Source organism: Phocoena phocoena, chromosome X (genome assembly GCF_963924675.1).
Source record: "Phocoena phocoena chromosome X, mPhoPho1.1, whole genome shotgun sequence".
In the NCBI taxonomy this organism is placed as follows: Eukaryota; Metazoa; Chordata; class Mammalia; order Artiodactyla; family Phocoenidae; genus Phocoena; species Phocoena phocoena.
Genome location: NC_089240.1, coordinates 15,668,368 through 15,688,462, shown reverse-complemented (window position 1 = coordinate 15,688,462; position 20,095 = coordinate 15,668,368). Strand labels below are relative to the sequence as shown.

The 20,095-nt window shown below is 42.5% G+C and overlaps 1 protein-coding gene across 2 annotated transcripts in view; it reads left to right on the top strand.

Annotated features, from left to right (window-relative positions):
- The first annotated feature begins 361 nt into the window (after nucleotides 1–361).
- PHKA2 (phosphorylase kinase regulatory subunit alpha 2) overlaps nucleotides 362–20,095 on the top strand; it is an 81,837-nt gene continuing 62,103 nt past the window's right edge. For both annotated transcript variants that reach the window (XM_065901024.1, XM_065901023.1), the window contains exon 1: nucleotides 362–439. In XM_065901024.1, the coding sequence (XP_065757096.1) occupies nucleotides 362–439 (78 nt within the window). The remainder of the gene's footprint in view (nucleotides 440–20,095) is intronic.

Sequence of the window (20,095 nt, the reverse complement as noted above, 5' to 3'; positions counted from 1 at the left end):
GCTCGGCGGGGGCATCGTCGCCCCACGCCCGGAACCCAGTTCCCCACTTCTCTCGCGGGGCCGCGAGAGACCCGCGAGCGTCGGGAGCGCTACGGACCTGGTCAAGGCGGGGCAGCCATAGCGCCAGCCCCTTTCTCCTCCTCCGCGCCTCTCAGCAGTAAGAAGCTCTAGTTGGCTTGCTTTCCAATCATAGTTTGGTTCTGTCGTTTAAAAAAGTCCCTACCTCGTAACGCCGGGCTCCATCTCGAGAACTGACCGAGGCTTGTGAGTGCTTGGGAACCGGGCCCGCTCGGCGGCCGCAGCCCGGGCGTCCCACCTCCTTGTAGCAGATCGGACGCCGAGGACCCGGAGCAACGCGGAGATGAGGAGCCGGAGCAATTCCGGGGTCCGCTTAGACGGATACGCGCGGCTGGTGCAGCAGACAATCCTGTGTTACCAGGTAAGGAGGGACCACCCCGAACTGCCATCTCGAGGCACTTATTCTCCTACCCAGCCCCCTCTCGTGTCCTGAGACTTTGCAGTTAAGAGGAAATTTCCTCTTTAAATCCGGTCCTTGCTGGCCGATGGTTACTCCCCACGCCGTCCACTTTACGAGTCAGGGGACCCAAGGGCTGTGCGGCTACACTGCACAGGATTCTTTGACCGCTGTTTGGGATCGAAGATAGAAGGAGCCCCCTGGGCGCCCTGGGTACAAAATGCGTCTTTCTGCATTGACTCTGCTGCTTTTGGATGGAAGGAGGTGTGTGTAGGTTGGACAGAGCACACTGAATGAGGATGGTGAGCTCTGGACTGCGAGGACAGTAGACGGGAGTGAAGAAACTCCTGAGGTGTGCATCCCACTCCGGGGTGTGTGGCGACTGCTGCTATTCTGCCCTTGAATTATCTTGTTAGAGACCCACCTGCGAGGGTCTTAGGGCTTACTCTGGCTGCCATTTTACAGATGAGAAAACTGCAGGCCAGAAAGGTTACTGCAGGTAGCAGGGGTAGACCCAGTGCAGGTCTTCTCCCAAAGTTGGAGGGGATCTTCGAAGCTGCCCATGTAGTCTGAGGTATGGAATGTCTCCTGTTTTGTATTACCCGGCTAAAGTTATGTCTGGGCCCATCATGTAAGGCCACTGGACTATTTTTATTCCTAGTGAAGACAACAGCTATGTTGCTTGCCCTCCATCAACAGCAATTATTTATAGGAGCTCCACGTCAGAGAAGGAAGTGGCCTTCCAGGGTAGAGGCCTGGCCTTCAAGTTGGGAGCCGTGGTCACTCCCAAGCCACTGACCCTTTTCCCTACAGCCAATTTCACAGCCTTGTTTCTTCATTCAGGAAATATTTATTGTGTACCTATTATGTGCAAGTCACTCTGTCAGGTGCTGGGCCTACAAAGAAGAATAAATAATTGTAGTGCAGTCAGATTTATGCGTAGGGAATAGGTCCAGAGTCTCTTGTCTGAAACTCCTGGGGTCAGATGTGGTTTGCAGGTCAGCAGTGTTTGGATTTTAGGAAGGTAATATACATATATATTCTCTAGTAACTGCAGTGAAGTCTAGGCAGCACCCTTAAACACATTATTATTTTCCACATTGGAATATGAAGATTCACACTGAGTAGGAAAAGTAAAGACTGAAAGTAGTTAAACATCAGGTCACCTTTTGCTACCAAACGAGCTTGCTGCAAAATTATGAAAACGCTTTAAATTTTCAGAGCATATTGGCTTTTGAAATTGCACATGAAGGACTGTGGTTCTTATTTTGGGAGCTTAGCCCAGTTTGGGGAGCAGGGAGGAGTCCTGGAAGAGACGATGTTCAAGCTAAGAACTGAAGAAGAAGTAGGCAGGCAAGTGGGGGTGATTTTTTTTTTTTTTTGCCTTCCTCTTTGGAATATATTATAATTACTTCTACAAAGTGTTTTAAAAATCCAAGTTGAAAATCCTGGCCCTTCATTACTGTGATGGAAGGGGCTTTAAGGAGAACTGATCAAGCTTGGTTCTTGTGTCACACCTGGGTTTGAATCTCTAGCTCGTCCTTCAACTACAGGTGTAACCGTTTCCCAGCCTCTCTGAGACTATGCCCTTATCTGTAAAATGAGGATGTAAACACCTGTGATTACTGCCCAGTATGTTGCCTGCCCCCCGCCCCAGTAGGCAGTTAGCAAATAGTGCTGTTGATGGTGTTATGATTTTGATATAGGCCACACATATCCAGGCCACAAGTCCTCGCCTCACCACCCTGGCCCAGGATGCTCTTTTTCCTGAAGGCCTTGATACAGCTACTAATTGCTTTCTGGTCTTTGAACATAATTATGTCTCCTCATGGATTCTGTGAGATCCTTAAGCACAGAGACCTCATCAGTTTCATTCCTTTTGCATCAAGTAGTGCTCCAGGCACATGAAAAGTACCCTTAAGTCCTTGTTGATGAAATATGTTCTGCAGACTCTGAGCCATCCTAATGACCCAGCTATTGATCCAAGCTTACCTTCCCTCAGGAGCAAAAGAATTGTCTTCCCATTAAAGCAAATCTGCAGCATTGGACTTTCCTCTCCAACATTTTAATGATTAAAAAAAAGTTGTCTGAGCCTTTAGTTGTATTTATTTTGGGGGTAGTTTGTGAGAAGCCCTCATGTTTGCCCTGTTTTTCCCTTCCTGACTGCATAGTCAAGCTTTTCTGGTTAACCAGAACACTCCAAGTACGGTTCTGTTGGAAAATCCCGTGAGTCTGCACATGCAGAATCACTCCTTCCCACTTTCCCCCACCTCGCACCCATCCCACCCCAACAGCTAGTTTTCACAGTTGTAGAGCCCTAACCCATTTAGGGCCTGGTCATCTTTTCTGAGTGATCTTAGGCAGGTCACCTATCCACTGTGTAAGAATGAATGAGAAATTTGATGTTATGCATATTTTTCCACAATAAAAAATGAATGAGCTGGACTCTGAATGAGTGGTTTCTAAAGTTTATACTATATTTCCCATCTCCTGTAGATAGGTGCAGATGTTCATGAGGTAGTTTTCATTGTCAACTGGTACAAGGCTGACCTCTTTCTGATTTGTTGGGTTTTTTTTAAAGTATAGTTGATTTACCATATTAGTTTCAGGTGTATAACTTGGTGATTCAATAGTTTTATAGGTTATATTCCATTGGAAGTTATTATAAAATAAGGGCTATATTTCCCCATGCTGTACAATATATTCTTGTAGCTTCTTGATTTTATACATAGTAGTTTGTACCTCTTAGTCCCCTACCCCTATCTTGTCCCTCCCCCCTTCCCTCTCCCCACTGGTAATCACTAATTTGTTCTCCATATCTGTGAGTCTGTTTCTGTTTTGTTATATTTGTTTGCTTTATTTTTTAGATTCCACATATAAGTGATAAAGCACAGTATTTGTCTTTCTCTGTCTGACTTATTTCACTAAGCCTAATACCCTCTAGGTCCATCCATGTTGTTGCAAATGGCAGAATTTCATTCTTTTTTATGGTCGAGTAGTATTCCATTGTATATATACACCACATCTTCTTTATCTGTTCATCTGTTGATGGACATTTAGGTTGCTTCCATATCTTGGCTATTGTAAGTAATGCTGCTATGAACATTGGGGTGCATGTATCTTTTCAAATTAGTGTTTTTGTTTTCTTTGGATATATACCCAGGAGTGGAATTGCTGGATCATATGGTAGTTCTGATTTTAGTTTTTTGAGGTCCATACTCTTTTCTGTAGTGGCCGCACCAATTTACATTCCAACCAGCAGTGTGCTGGGGTTCCCTTTTCTCCACATCCTCACCAACATGTTATTTGTGGTCTTTTTGGTGATGGCCGTTCTGACAGGTGTGAGGTGGTATCTCATTGTGGTTTTGATTTGCATTTCTCTGATGATTAGTGATGTTGAGCTTTTTAAGTTGACATCAAGTTACATTGATTTCACTTGTTAGAAATCAGTGTTAAATATACCAAACTCGTAGTTATTCTTTTGTTAGAGGCAATACTTTGTTCAGATCAGCTAGCATATCAACTAATTCCTTTTCCTGTGTCTGTGAAAGAGAATTTTTTCCATTAGTCATTTGCCAAATGTACTTACTGCTAAATAATAAAGATTGACAAAACCAAAAGCCAGTTTTTTAAAAAGACTAATAAAAAGGCAATCACAATAGATGTAAAATTTTAAATTAACTAGATAATGGAAATTAATTTTTAAAAAATTTTAAAGATATATGTGATCTATAAGAGACAAACCTAAAACAGAGGATACTGAAAGTTTGAAAGTAATTAGTGAGACAAGATATACTAGGCAAATGCTAACCAAAAAAAAGTTGGAGTAATTATATTGATACTAACATCAGACAGATAAGCTTTTGAAATTTAAAAGAATTCTATTAGGGATTAAGAAATGTTATTACTAGATGATAAAAGGATAATTCACCAAAAAAAATAGAGCAGTTTTAAACCCACAGAATACTAACAACATAGCTTCAAAATGTATAAAGAAAAACTTGACTTAATTGTTAACAAATCCATAACCATAGTGGGAGTTTTTAAATACCCTTCTCTCAGATACTAATAAAGCAGAGAAATAATTAGGACATAGAAAATTTGAACACTTCCATAAGAAACAAACTTGATCAAGTATACATACGTAGAATTCTGTGCCCAACCAGTAGAAAATACTTATTTGTTTCAACCTTGCAAAGTATATTTTTCAAAAATTGATGACAAATTAGGGTATAAAGGAAACCTCAAAAAATACTGAAGAGTCAACTTTATGCATACCACATTTTTTGACCAAAATGCAAGAAAATTAGAGAGCAATAAACAATGACTGCTAACGCCCCCCCACCCCCCGCCAAATATGTTTGGAATCCTACTAAGCCCACTTCTAAATATATTTAAACAGATAATGGATATGTACGTCATGAATATATACACACATATATATGTACACACATGATGTCATGGATCTAAGAAGAAATTATAAAATATTTAGAACTGAATAAAAAGAAAGGCATTCCAAATACCAATTTATGGAATATAGCTAAAGTGGGATGTGAAGAGAAGTTTATATCCTGAAATGTATAAGAAAAGAAGAAAGATTTACAAATTAATGAACTCAAGTTGAGAAAAGGACAACAGAGTATACCCAAGGAAATAGATGAAAGGAAATAATAAAGACAAGACCAACAATTAATGTAATATAAAACAAATAATAAAGATTGACAAAATCAGAAGCTAGTTTTTTAAAAAGACTAATAAAAAGGCAAACTTCTGTCAGGGTTGATGGGGGGAGGGGAAAAGGGACAAATAGACAATATTAGGAGAAAATGGAAAAATACTATGAACAATTTTGGGCAGTAAATTTGAAAACGTAAATGACAGTTTTCTAGATAAATGTTATCAGTGTTAAAGCAAGAAAAAATTACATCCTAATTAGACTATAACCATTAAAGAAAATTGAATGAGTGAAAAAACTCCTAGTCCAAGATGAGTTTATAGACTAGGACCAAGGAACATTTAGAGGTTTATTCATTCATCTTTGAAGGCTAAGGAATTTGGCTTTTATTCTGAGTGGGAAGGGAAGCCATGAGAGGGCTTTGAGCAGATGAGTGGCATCATCTGAATGATGTTTGAAAAGAATCACTCCACCGGCTGCATGGAATATAAGGTGTCAAGATGCACAACAGGGTGACCAGTTAAGGAAGCTTCTGCAATTGGAGCATGATGGCTCAGACAAGGGTGGTTGTAGTGGAGACAGATAGGAATGGTTGAGTTTGGGGAAAATTTCATAGGTAGAGACAAGTTTTACTGGTGGACTGAGTGTACGATGTATGGAAAAAAGTCAAGAATGACTCCAAGATTTTTGGCTTGAGTAACTGGTAGGATGGAATTGCCTTTTACTGAGATGGGGAAGCTTGTGGAGGAGCAAGTTTCTGGGGGAAGATAAGGAGTTTTATTAATTTCGAGGTGACCATTAGACATCCAAGTGGAAATGGTAAATAGGCAGTTGAATATATGAGTGTAGAAGTCAGGGGAGAGGTTAGGGCTGGAGATGAAAACCTTGGAGCTGTTGGTACACATATATGTAATGAAAGATAATGAGACTGGATGAGATCACAGGAGTGAGTTAAACAGAGAAGAGATGACATTTAAAGAGGAGCTTTCCAAAAATGGAGAGGTCCGGAAGATGAGGAGGGAACACCAAGGGAGACTGAGAAGCAGCAGATGAGGAAGGAGGAAAACCAGCCAAGGGTGGTTGTCATCCTAGAAGCCAAGTGAGGAAAGTGATTCAAGGAGGAGTATCAGATGGGGGAAAGGCTAATAATGGGTCAAAGACAAGTAGCAACAAGACTGAGAAGTGACCATTAGATTTAGCGGTGTGGAAGTTGTTGGTGATCTTGTCATGCAGTTTATGTGAGTATTAGAGGCAGAAATTGGTTGAGGGGAGCTCGAGAAGGGAAGAACAAGAGCTAAAGATTGCATTGAAACGATTCTTTTCAAGAGTCTGCTGTAAAGGAGAGCAGTGGTAGGGTGGAGATGTGAGCTTGAGAGGGGTTTATTTGAGAAATTATATATCTGGTAGAAATGATCCAGTAGATAGGGAAAAACTGATACTGCAAGAGTGAGAGTGGGAATTACTGGAGCAGAGATAGTTTATTCATCAAAACAAGAGGGAAGGCAGGGTACGCAGGCTCACTGTTCTCTTTTGATTGCTTCTGCTTTCTCAGTGAAACACAAGGCACCGTCATTAGCCGAGAGTGGGGTTGGAGAGGAGTTATCAGAGGTTTGAGGAGAGGGGAGAAGGTTTGAAATTGTCCTTTAGGAGAAGAAGGGAATGGATGGTCCAGGGATTTCTAGTATGATTGTTGGACAGCATTAAAGGTCATTAATTTCAAGCAAGTTCAACCAGTATGGCTGTGTTTTTTTTTTTTCCAGCTGCGCAGGTAGGTGCACCCCCAGTGGTAGGCAAAGAGTCAGATTTAACCAGAGCTTGGGTTTTTGCGTGGTGACTACAATGCAGTGAGAGAGGGGCAAGAGATTAACAGATAACCCCTATCTTAAATAAACTGTTTCAGATAAAAGATAAAGAGGGATAACTACCAACTCCTTTTATGTGGCCAATATCCCAAGATACCATAGTCAAACAAGACGTAATGAGAAATATTATTTATGGAGGAAATTCACTTATAAATATTGATGCAAAAATATAAAGTAAATTATTAATAAAATGAAGCCAGCAATGTATTAAAAATACAGCATAATCAAGTAAAGTTTATCTCAGTAACACCAGGAAAGTTTCTTTAAGAAAATCTATTAATATAACTTACCATATTAATAAAGGAAAAACAGCCTTCAACTTTATCTGTAACATTTTATTTCTTTTTTAAAAAAGGAAGGAATTTGTACCGTTCTTCATGGTGGGATGCTTTCATTTGTTGGATCTGAGTGATGGGTATTGGTTATATTGTTCTCTCTGCTTTCCTATATGTTCGACATTTTATTAAGTTGTAAAAATGAAGGCCATATTAATAAACATAGTCTAGGAGTAACCCAGGAGTCAGCTTGGATTTCTTCTTTTCCCTCATGCCCCACCAAAAAGTGAGAGAATGTCCTAATGAATTAGATCACCAAAGTCTCTCTGCGCTCCACCCACTTCTATCCCTGTCCACTGCCCCCACCCGAGTCCAGGCCACCATCATCTCATGCCTGGACTGCCCCTCTAGCCTCCTGATGAGTTCCTTGCTTCCACTCTTGGCCCCTCCTCCCCAGCAGTAAGCGACCTTACATCAGGCACCAGACTACACTGCTCTCCTGCCTACAACTTGCCATGGCTTTCGTCACTCCTAGAATAAAATGCAGAGTTCTATCAAACTTTGCAGTCCAGCTGCAGCCTAGCTCACCAGCTTCTCACTCATCATCAGTGGTGTGCTGGTAAATGCTTAACAGCTGGCTCAGCTGACTTGAAAACGTGGCTTCTTTGTCAAGAGCCATACCAGGAGGGAGAAAATGAGAGAAAACCACCCCCAATCTCTCATGCCCAACAGCAAACTCTTGATCTTTCCCAACAAATCTGGGTACCACCACCCATTTGGAGCCCCAAGTCAGCAACCCAGGAGTCTTTTTGGCCCCTTCTTTCTTCCTTTCCCACCTGGATCTATTCCATCACCAAGCTCTGCTGATTCTATCTCCTGAACCTCTCTCGAATCCACCTGCTGCTTCTGCTCCGCTCTGCCGTCACCGCGCTCCTTGTCTAAGCTGCCAACCTTGCCAGTCTCTACCCCGGTACTAGCTTCCCAGCCTGTCGTCTCTCTGCAGCCACTCTCAGTCCCCTCCCGGTATTTCTCCTGACTGCAGCCAAAGTGGTCTTCTCCAAAGCAGGTATGCCCTCCTGCTGCACCCTCACTCTGGGTAACATCTTAACCTCCGTTCCACCCCGGCTCCACCAGGGGAGCCCCCCTCCCCTCCCTCCTTGATGCCCTCACAGCATGACACACACTCCCTTTGCTGCCCTTAACCGAGTTGGAGTTTTACATCTATTTGTGTGACTTAAAATGAATGAATTCCCGCTAGGCTGTAAAGTCCGCTGCACAGGACCAAGGATTTCTTTTTAATTACCATTTTGTCCTTAGCGCTTAGTGTCTGGCAGTTGTAGAGATTTTAAAAACAGTTGTTGATTGAATGAATAAATGAATGAAATAAAATGCTTAAGCCACATAGTCTATGTGCTGTAGTACGTGCAGTTAACAAATGACCACTGCTCTTGGTATTATTCATCACACCTCTACCATACAGCCATCATTTGGGGGTTCTTAGAACCTAATTGTATGTCCATAAAAAGAGACTGGGCCAAAGTTGCTGCAACCTATCCGTTGTCCTTAGTTCAGTTTAATCTAGCAGGAATTTATTTAATAGTCAAGATGGGAATGAGAACAGTTGTGGGCCAGGGCATACACAAGCATTCCGGGCAGCACTGAGTCCAAAAAGGGCAGAAATGACATTTTTCGTCCATAGTCAGAAAGGGACTGTCTGACAGATGGTTGTCTGGTCTGTGTGTCGAAGATTCGAGAAAGAGAGCACTTGATAGATAACCTAGTATCAACCCCAGCCCTGCCTTCTGCCATCTCCCACTTCAGTTCTTTTTAGGTGCAGCCAGGAGGGGGGCTTTTGCTGTGCTCTTTTCAGGACGGCCTTTAAATATTTTAGTGCCAGATAAAAACATTAGAGTAATTCAATGAAAAAAGTCCTTGAATCTTCCATTTACAAATAAAGGACCATAATAGACCCGTACGAGGGAAATCTCTCCCAAGTTTCGCAGGGATCCAAAAGGTCATGTAGATCACCTAATCTCCTTTTACAGTTGAAGAATTCCAGCCAAGGGAGTTGAGGGGACCTTTTTCAAGGTCATCCTTTTGGTGAGCTGACAGCCCCGTGATAAGTGCTCCGTCTTGTTGGAAACAGGCCAAAGAGTAGAGGTAAATACTTTAGACATACCAGATTGCTGTGAAATAAAGTTATTCACTAATAGAGTGAAGTAAATATCACATCTGCCTCATAATAGGGAGAACATAATGTTAATAAAGTACATTTAGAGAAGTGTTCCTTAATCAGATGGGTTACAGACCCATTTGAGAATTTGATGATGGCTGAATATCTTATCTTCTCCTGGGAAAAATGCTCACATAAAAGTTCCAGGAGTCTAAGGACCTCCAGCTCCCTGCCCCCACAAAGCCCATCTATGGACTCCCGGAGAGCCCAGAGGCAGAGTGACAGGTGTGATGCCACCATGCTCTGAACCCGAACCTGATGGAATAAAAGTCATTGAAAATATCGAACGGTGACATTTGCAATTTTCCTGTTCAGGTGAAAGGTTACTAGTGTGGCACCCAGTAATCCCTTGATACCTCTGACTTCAGGCGTGGCCGGGAGGATTCTGACAGCCCTACTGAGTTTGAATGTGTTCTGTAAGTTTCCACAACCCAGGCTAAGGACTGATAACTCAAGCTAAGGAATTGGCAAGAGAGTCAAAGAACTAAAATCTCCTAAAAGAGTGGTAAAGTCATTTGCACATTTGATCGTAGCTAAGGGGCCCAGAATGGTTTCTGTGAAGTTTGAAAGTTTTAAGATGAGCACTGGGATCTGGAGTGAAGCTAGAACACAGCTAAAATGAAGTGCATGCCTGCAGCGCTTGGCCTCCGACCCAGTTTGTTTCCCTGTAAGCCATCACTCAGCCGTATGAGATGATACAGATGCGTCAGCCCAGGGCAGCTTGCAGCCTGTGCTTTATTTGTGAACCCAGAGGGGGAAATCTAATCGGCAGCAATTTAGAAGAAGACATCATTTGCAAGTGAAAATTGCACACCTGTGATCTCCTTAGGGAAAGCATGAGGCTGCTGCATGTTAGAGCTTAAATTTTCAACATTATTCTCTGAAAGCTTGAGGTTTACATATCAAATTATGCAAAACCTATTTTTTTTTTTTTTTTGCGGTGCGCGGGCCTCTCACTGTTGTGGCCTCTCCCATTGCGGAGCACAGGCTCCGGACGCGCAGGCTCAGCAGCCATGGCTCACGGGCCCAGCCGCTCCGCGGCACGTGGGATCTTCCCGGACCGGGGCTCGAACCCGTGTCCCCTGCATCGGCAGGCGGACTCTCAACCACTGCACCACCAGGGAAGCCCAAAACCTATCTTTTAAACTAATGGAAAAGGGGCTTCCCTGGTGGTGCAGTGGTTGAGAGTCCGCCTGCCGATGCAGGGGACACGGGTTCGAGCCCCGGTCCGGGAAGATCCCACGTGCCGCGGAGCGGCTGGGCCCATGAGCCACAAATACTGAGCCTGCGCTCTAGAGCCCGCAAGCCACAACTACTGAGGCCCGTGCGCCACAACTGCTGAGCCTGCGCTCTAGAGCCCACGATCCACAGCTACTGAAGCCCGTGTACCTACAGCCTGTGCTCTGCAACAAGAGAAGCCACCGCAGCGAGAAGCCTGCACACCGCAGCAAAGAGTAGCCCCCGCTCGCCGCAACTAGAGAAAGCCCGCGTGCAGCAATGAAGACCCAACGCAGCTAAAAATAAATAAATTAAATAAATCTATTAAAAAGTAAATAATAAATAAGTAATGGAAAAAAGAAAGGTTACTCACACAACCAGTAGTCTCAATTACAGATGCAGTCATTTTAAAACCAATGCTGCTGTCATTCCCACTTTAAAAAACCTCTCCCAAGTCCAAGGCATTGCCCTTCCCCATCTCCTTTAACATTTCAAACAGTTGCTAGAACAAAATTCCCATACAGCAAATGAATTTAACCAGTTTTCGGAGTTTTTGTAATAGAAATTCTCACATTCTATTTTTTGCTTTACCAGCACAGGGGCGGTAGGGAACAGGGGCCTGGGGGAGTAATCATGTATTTTCAACTTTTATCCTAGTTTCTTTTGGGCATTGCATTTGAATAATTGTACAGTTTATTCCTCCCTTGGAACTGAGCAAGTTGGTGGGATGCACTTAGCGATTCTTAATCCAAAGGAAAGAGGTCTAAGGGTAGGAGTTAGCTGGAGGCCTCTGACCTCTGTCCCTTGGAGCATAGGAAAGGGAGCTTCAGGAAGGCTTCATGGAGGAGGGAGCATGTGAAGGAGAGGCGTTTGCTGGAGAGCATTACAGGCGGGGAGAAGAGTGTGTGCACAGGCCCAGAAGTGCGAGAGCAGAGCATGTGCAGGAAATACTAATTGGGGTTTTCTGGGGAGCTAGGGAGGGAGCGACGGGTGATGAGGCGGGATGTGAGAGGAAGAGCTGGCACATGATGAGCCTTGTATGGCTGCCCGAGGGACTTCGGTTCTATCTTGTAGGGTCGGAGAATTCTGAGCAGGGCAGTGAAGGCTTGAGATTCTGGGTCTTTCAGTGACCTCCCTTAGTGGAGGATGGATTGGAAGGAAAGCAGTACTAGAGAAAGAGAGATCAGTAAGGAGCTATTCCGATTTTCTTTTGGGACGGAGGGAGGGGAAGAAGGAATCTATCCTCTCTGTGCCGTTTTTGGTGAGTAGATGACAGCATCCATCTGTGTGCCCTCCAGCTAGAAATTGAACTGCAGAATGTTAAATTAAGTAGTTTGGTGCTACCATCTAGCTTATGTATTTTGCCTTAATATTGCCTCAATCTTAGATTTCTTTAATAGCATCAAATGTTTTTACGGTATCTAGTTCACTGTGGCTAGTTAATAGGCATTTGTAGTTGTATCTGTCAGGATTCTTTCAGATGTAACTGACACAAACCCACCTCAAATGGCCTTTAAGCACAAAAGAGAATTTATTGCTCAAATAACTGAAAATCCCAAGGGACTGGGCTAGATTCAGGCATGGCTGGATTTAGGAGCTCAAATGATCAAGTATACCTCTTTGTATGACTTGGCCCTGTTTGACTAAGAGTGGGCTTTATTCTCTGGCAGGCTCATCTCAAGTGGTGGCAGAAGTGGTCCCTTGGCAGCTCCAGGTTATAGTCTTTCAGATTGGTGCCCTCTGTAGAAAGAAAGCTTTTCCTATAGTGCCCCCAGAGAAAGTCCTGACTGTGAATGGCTCTCAGTTGGTCCAGCTTGGGTCGTGTGCACATCCCTGAACTGTGCCTAGATTGGCCAGGCTGGGTCACACGTCCTTCCCTGCGGCTGGGGCTGTGGCCAGGGGTCAGGCAGTTATGGGATCAACCCTGCCTCCCCTCCCCAGAACCACACTGAATCAGAGCAGGGGAAATTATAGGCCATTACCAGAAAAGAGGTAACAGTTACTGGATAGGCAGAGGCAACAGTGGTTTCCATTAGAATAGGGATGAAATAAAGAGCCCGAGGGGTCCCGACCCATGGTCTCCAGTCTGCTTCGAACCCTTCTTTTTATACAAAAGGAAACCAAGGGCCAGAGAAGTTAAGTAATTCGCTCAAGATCACATAGCTAATAAGTGGCAAAGCAGATTTGAACCCAGGTGTATCTTACACAGTGTGGGGGCTGTGGCCTTAAACACTGCATTATGTTCCGTGCCTCCCTTGAGGAACGGCCTTCGGGGACCTTCTGCACAAATAATACCAGAGACTGAGCTCACATTACCTACAACCCTGTCCATTCTATTTGGAAAATTCTAAATGTTAGGAAGCTCTTATGTTGAGTTGAAATCTGACTTGAGTTGAATAGCCAAAAAAATCAAATCCCTCTTTCAGAGGACAGCCTTTCAGCAATTTGAAGATGCTAACTTGCTCTCCCTTAAATCTTCTCTAAACACCCTATTCTCCCTTCATGAGCTGTGGCTCTCAGCCTCTTCATAGCCCTGATCAACCTCTGGGTATGTTCCAGGTAGGGAATATCCCTTTTCAAACATGGTGTTTGGCAGTGACAGTATGCCACGTGTGCTCTGCCAGGCTGGCAGTTCAGTGAGACGCTCATTTCCCTTGTTCTGAAAACTCTACTTCCATTAACATAGCCTTGATTTTTTGGTATCCACTCACATGCTGTTCGTAGGTCGTTCGTTGTTAAAACTTGCAGGCAGTGTTGTATAGTTGAAATTTCTTGTACCTAAATACTGGGGCAAGATGTGGCTGGGTCAAAGGGTAGCTGCTGGGATGGGGGAGTGGCGGGGTGATTTGGAAAAAAGAGAAGAGGTTCTGTTTAAAGAGTTGTTGGGGCCCTGGGAGTGGGAGTGTATGTGTAAAGAGAGCTGAGTCATCTCAAATGTGTGGGAGTGATTGCTACTAAAATTAGTTAAGCAGACATTTATTGAACACGTAAGCCCAATAAATAAATTCTTGTCGAATTCTATCTAGTTTTGTTTCAACCTGTTTTCTAAGTCCTTAAGTGTTCCGCTGTTCTGGGTCAGCATCCACATTGCAGCCCTTACCTGCCCCTCCTCTCACATGCACACGCCCTCTTAGGAGCAGTGGATGCCACCTTTTCAACATCGCTGCTCTCTTCTGTTGTTAATCCTCCCCATCCCCTGATTGCTCTCAGTATCATCTTGGTATTGCCACCAACCAAGAAGATTGTATAAGTGTTGTTTCTTGAGCATATATGACGAAGACTTAAGCTTTTATTATCTTTATTTTTCAGGTTGATAATTTTAACATTGAATATATGTTTTTAAACTACACACCCACCACCCTAGGGAGCCATGTACACTGTCTTCTTCGGTCATCTTGTACCACTGTACCGTTACCCTCACTGAAATTCACTGCCCTAACTTCTGCCTCCTTAAACTTCACCTCTGTCCTTTGAGTTTACCATTCTCTGTTTCACCCATCTCATCTCTGAATCTAGGGATAAGCCATTTCCTATGCTTGAAGCAGCTTCCCTGTTTTACCCACTTTTCTACTTATAAAGCAAAAATGAGGATTTACCACCTGTTTGAATCATTCCCAAGATTCATGCTTCTTCAGAGTTTCCTAAAGAAAGACTACAGTTCTATGAATTTTAAAACGTGTATAGAGTCACGTAACCACCACCATAATCAAAATACAAAGCAGTTCCTTCGACTAAAAAATCTCCCTCCTGCTGCCTCTTTATAGTCACACATCCCACCCAACCCTAATCTCTAGAAACCGCCGATTTGTTCCATGTCACTATAGTTTTGTCTTTTCAAGATTGTCATGTAAGTGGAATCATATGGTATGTAACCTTTGAGAGTGGCTTCTTTCACTTAGTATAATGCCCCCGAGATTCATCCAAGTTGTCGTGTGTATCAGTAGTTTGTTCTTTTTCATTGCCGAGTAGTATTCATTATATGGACATATCACAGTGTGTTTATCCATTCACCCGTTGAAGGAAATTTGAGTTATTTACAGTTTCTGGCAGTTATGGATCGAGCTGCTTTAAACATGCGTGTAGAGGTTTGCATTTCTCTAGGGTAAATACCTAGGAGCAGGTTTGCTGGGTCATAGGTTAAGTGTCTGTTTAACTTCATTAGAAATCACCAAACTCTTTTCTAGAATGGCAGCACTATTTTGCATTCCCACCAACAGTGTGTGAGGATTCAAGTGGCTCTATGCCCCTGTTAACAGTATTGGCATTAGTTTTTCTATACTTTAAATTTTCATTTATTTATTTATTGAAGTATACTTGATTTACAATGTTGTGTTTCTGGTGTACAGCAAAGTGATTCAGTTATATATATACATATTCTTTTTTATATTCTTTTCCATTATGGTTTATTACAGGATATTGAATATAGTTCCCTGTGCTATACAATAGGACCTTGTTGTTTATCTATTATATATATAGTAGTTTGTATCTGCTTATTCCAAACTCCTAATTTATCCCTCCCCACCTCCTTTTCCCTCTGGTAACCATAAGTTTATTTTCTATGTCTGTGAGTCTGTTTCTATTTTGTAAACAAGTTCATTTGTATCATATTTTAGATTCCACATGCAAGTGATATATGGTATTTGTCTTTCTCTTCTGACTTACTTAGTATGATAATCTCTAAGTCCATCCATGTTGCTGCAAATGGCATTATTTCATTCTTTTTTATGGGAGAGTAGTATTCCATTGTCTGTGTATACACACACACACACACACACACACACACACACATATACATCACTCATCTTCTTTATCCATTCATCTGTTGATGGACATTTAGGTTGCTTCCACGTCTTGGCTATTGTAAGTAGTGCTGCTGTGAACATTGGGGTGAATGTATCTTTTCAAATTACAGTTTTCTCCAGACATATGCCCAGGAGTGGGATTGCTGGATCACACGGTAGCTCTCTTTCTAGTTTTTTAAGGAACATCCATACTGTTTTCCATAGTGGCTGTACCAGTTTACATTCCCACCAACAGTGTAGGACGGTTCCTTTTTCTCCACACCCTCTCTGGCATTTGTTATTTGTAGACTTTGATGATGGCCATTCTGACTGGTATGAGGTGATACCTCATTGTAGTTTTGATTTTGTTTTAATTAATTTATTTTTGGCTGTGTTGGGTCTTCATTGCTGTGCTCAGGCATTCTCTAGCTGCACTGAGTAGGAGCTACTCTTTGTGACAGTGTGTGAGCTTCTTGTTGCAGTGGGTTCTCTTGTTGCGAGCACGGGCTCTAGGAATGCAGGCTTCAGTAGTTGTGGCTCACGGGCTGTAGAGCGCAGGCTCAGTTGTTGTGGCACACGGGCTTAGTTGCTCTGCGTCATGTGGGGTCTTCCCAGACCAGGGCTCAAACCTGTGTCCCCTGCATTGGCAGGCGGATTCTTAACCACTGTGCCACCAGGGAAGTCCCTAGTTTTGATTTTAATAATTAGCAATGTTGAGTATCTTTTCATGTGTCTGTTGGCTATCTGTATGTCTTCTTTGGAGAAATGCCTCTTTAGGTCTTCTGCCCATTTTTTGATTGGGTTGTTTGTTTTTTTGTTATTGAGTTGTATGAGCTGTTAGTATATTTTAGAAATTAAGCCCTTGTCAGTTGCATCATTTGCAAATATTTTCTCCCATTCCGTAGGTTGTCTTTTCATTTTGTTTATGGTTTCCTTTGCTGTGCAAAAGCTTGTAAGTTTGATTTGGTTCCATTTGTTATATTTGCTTTTATTGCTCTTGTCTTGGGAGACTGATCTAAGAAAACATTCTTACATTTATGTCAGAGAATGTTTTGCCTGTGTTCTCTTCTAGGATTTTTATGGTGTCATGTTTTATATTTAAGTCTTTAAGCCATTTTGAGTTTATTTTTGTGTATGGTGTGAGGGAGTGTTCTAACTTCATTGATTTATATGTGACTGTCCAGCTTGCCCAGCACCACTCGCTGACGAGATTGTCTTTTCTCCATTGTATATTCTTGCCTCCTTTGCCGAAGATTAATTGATCATAGGTGTGTGGATTTATTTCTGGGCTGTCTATTCTGTTTCATTGATCCATATGTCTGTTTTTGTGCCAGTACCATGTTGTTTTGATTACTGTAGCTTTGTAGTATAGTCTGAAATCAGGGCAGGTTATACCTCCAGCTTTGTTCTTTTTCCTCAGGCTTATTTTGGCAATTCTAGGTCTTTTATAGTTCCACATAAATTTTAGGATTATTTGTTCTAGTTCTGTGAAAAAGGTCATGGATAATTTGATAGTGATCGCATTTAATCTGTAGATTGCTTTGGGGAGTATGGCCATTTTAACAATATTCTTCCAATCCAGGAGCATGGGATATCTTTCCATTTCTTTGAATCATCTGTAATTTCCTTAATCAATGTTTTATAGTTCTCAGCACATAAGTCTTTCACCTCCTTGGTCAGGTTTATTCCTAGATATTTTTTATTATTATTATTTTCTTGCGGTACGCGGGCCTCTCACTGCTGTGGCCTCTCCCGCTGCGGAGCACAGGCTCCGGATGCACAGGCTCAGTGGCCATGGCCCACGGGCCCAGCCACTCCGCAGCATGTGGGATCCTCCCGGTCCGGGGCACGAACCTGCGTCTTCTGCATCAGCAGGCGGACTCTCAACTACTGCGACACCAGGGAAGCCCCCTAGATATTTTTTTATGTGATTTTAAAAGGGGTTGTTTTTTACTTTCCCTTTCTGATATTTCATTGTTTGTGTAAAGAAATGCAAAAGATTTCTGTTGGTTAATCTTGTATCCTGCCACCTTGCTGAATTCGTTTATTAGTTCTACTAGTTTTTGTGTGGAGTCTTAAGGGTTTTCTATATATAGTATCATGTTATCTGCATATAATGACAGTTTTACCTCTTCCCTTCCAATTTGGATACCTTTTATTTCTTTTTCTTGTCTGACTGCTGTGGCTAGGACTTCCAATACTATGTTGAAGAGAAGTGAGAGCGGGCATCCTTCTCTTGTTCCAGATTTTAGTGGGAAGGCTTTCAGGTTTTCACCATTGAGTCTTATGTTGGCTGTGGGTTTGTCATAAATAGCTTTTATTATGTTGAGATATGTTCCCTCTATACCCACTTCGGTAAGAGTTTTTAACATGAATAGATGTTGAATTTTATCAAATGCTTTTTCTGCATCTGTTGAAATGATCATGTGGTTTGGCAGTATTTTTTTATTTTAGCCATTTCAGTAGGTAGGTAGTGCTATCTCACAGTGGTTTTAATGTGCATTTCCTTAATAGCTAATGATGTTGGCCTTTTAAAAAAATTTTTATTTATCTATTTTTGGCTGCGTTGGGTCTTCATTGCTGCACACGGGCTTTCTCTGTGGCGAGCAGGGGCTACTCTTTGTTGCAGTGCACGTGCTTCTTGTTGCAGTGGCTTCTCTTGTTGTGGAGCATGGGCTCTAGGCATGCGGGCTTCAGTAGTTGTGGCTCACAGGCCCTAGAGTGCAGGCTCAGTAGTTGTGGCGCACTGGCTTAGTTGCTCCATGGCATGTGGGATCTTCCTGGACTAGGGCTCGAACTCGTGTCCCCTTCATTGGCAGACAGATTCTTAACCAATGTGCCAACAGGGAAGCCCTTTTCAAGTTTTTTTTCAACCAATTTTTAAATAAGTTGTTTTCTTACTGTTGAGTTTTGAGAGTTCTTTCCATATGCTGGATACAATTCCCTTGTTGAACATGTGACTCGCAAATAGTTTCTCCCAGTCTATAGCTTGTCTTTTTATCTCTTAAGTGTCTTTCACAGAGAAAAAGGTTTTAATTTTGATAAAGTCCAGTTTATCGATTTTTCTTCTATGGATGGTGCTTTTGGTGTCATGGCTAATTTTGCCTAATTTTAAGTCATGAAGATTTTTCTTCTATGTTTTCTTTCTTTTAAAAATTATTTTATTTATCTATTTTTGGCTGCCTTGGGTCGTCGTTGCTGTGCACAGGCTATCTCTAGTTGTGGCGAGCGGGGGCTGCTCATTGTTGTGATGTGCGGGCTTCTCATTGCGGTGGCTTCTCTTTGTTGCAGGGCACAGGCTGTAGGCACGTGGCCTGCGGTAGTTGTGGCACGTGGGCTCAGTAGTTGTGGCTCGCGCGCCCTAGAGCACGGGCTCAGTAGTTGTGCCGCATGGGCTTAGTTGCTCTGTGGCATGTGGGATCTTCCTGGACCAGGGCTCAAACCCGTATCCCCTGCATTGGCAGGCAGATTCTTAACAACTGCGCCACCAGGGAAGTCCCATCTTCTATGTTTTCTTACAGAAGTTTTATAGGTTTACATTTTACATTTAGATCTGTGATCCATTTTGAGTTAACGTTGTGTAAGATGTGGGATTTAGATTCAGATTCATTTTCTTGCATATGGATGTTCATTTGTTCCAATACCATTTATTAAAAAGACTGTTCTTTCTCCCTTTGTGTTTAGACCTTTGTCAAAGGTCAATTTGTCATATGTGTGTGGATCTACTTCTGGTCTCTGTTCTGTTCTAGGCCCTATGTCTGCATCCCTTTTCCTCTTGTTAGGTGCACACACATTCAGGATTATTATATCTTCATAGGAACTGACCCTTTCATTATTATGTAACATCTCTCTGTATCCCTGGTCGTTTTCTTTGCTGTGAAGTCTACTTTGTCTGATGTTAATATCTCAATTCGTTTCCCCTCTTCTCCCTATGCTGAAGAGTAGGATTTACAGTTTATTACTTTAACAACTTTTTTATAAGCCCAAAAGCAAAAGGCAAGTAATTCATCACCATTTTAATCTCTGAGCACTTTAGATTCAGTAATGATTCGGCTGTGGAGGCGGCAGGTGGGGGTGTTTCCCAGCCCATCACAGCTAGCAGGTGACATCACCATGAAAGCATAGTTGTTCACAATTATTCATATAATAATTGTTCACATAGAGGGCAGACAGCAGAAGCAAGAAGAACTACAGTTTTGCAGCCTGTGGAAGGAAAACCACGTTCACGGAAAGATAGACAAAATGAAAAGGCAGAGGACTTTGTACCAGATGAGGGGACAAGATAAACCCCAGAAAAACAACTAAATGAAGTGGCGATAGGCAACCTTCCAGAAAAAGAATTCAGAATAATGATAGTGAAGATGACCCAGGACCTTGGAAAAAGAATGGAGGCAAAGATGGAGAAGATGCAAGAAATGTTTAACAGAGACCTAGAAGAATTAAAGAACAAACACCTAGAAGAATTAAATAACAAACAAACAGAGATGAACAGTACAGTAACTGAAATGAAAAATACACTAGAAGGAATCAATACCAGAATAACTGAGGCAGAAGAACGGATAAGTGACCTGGAAGA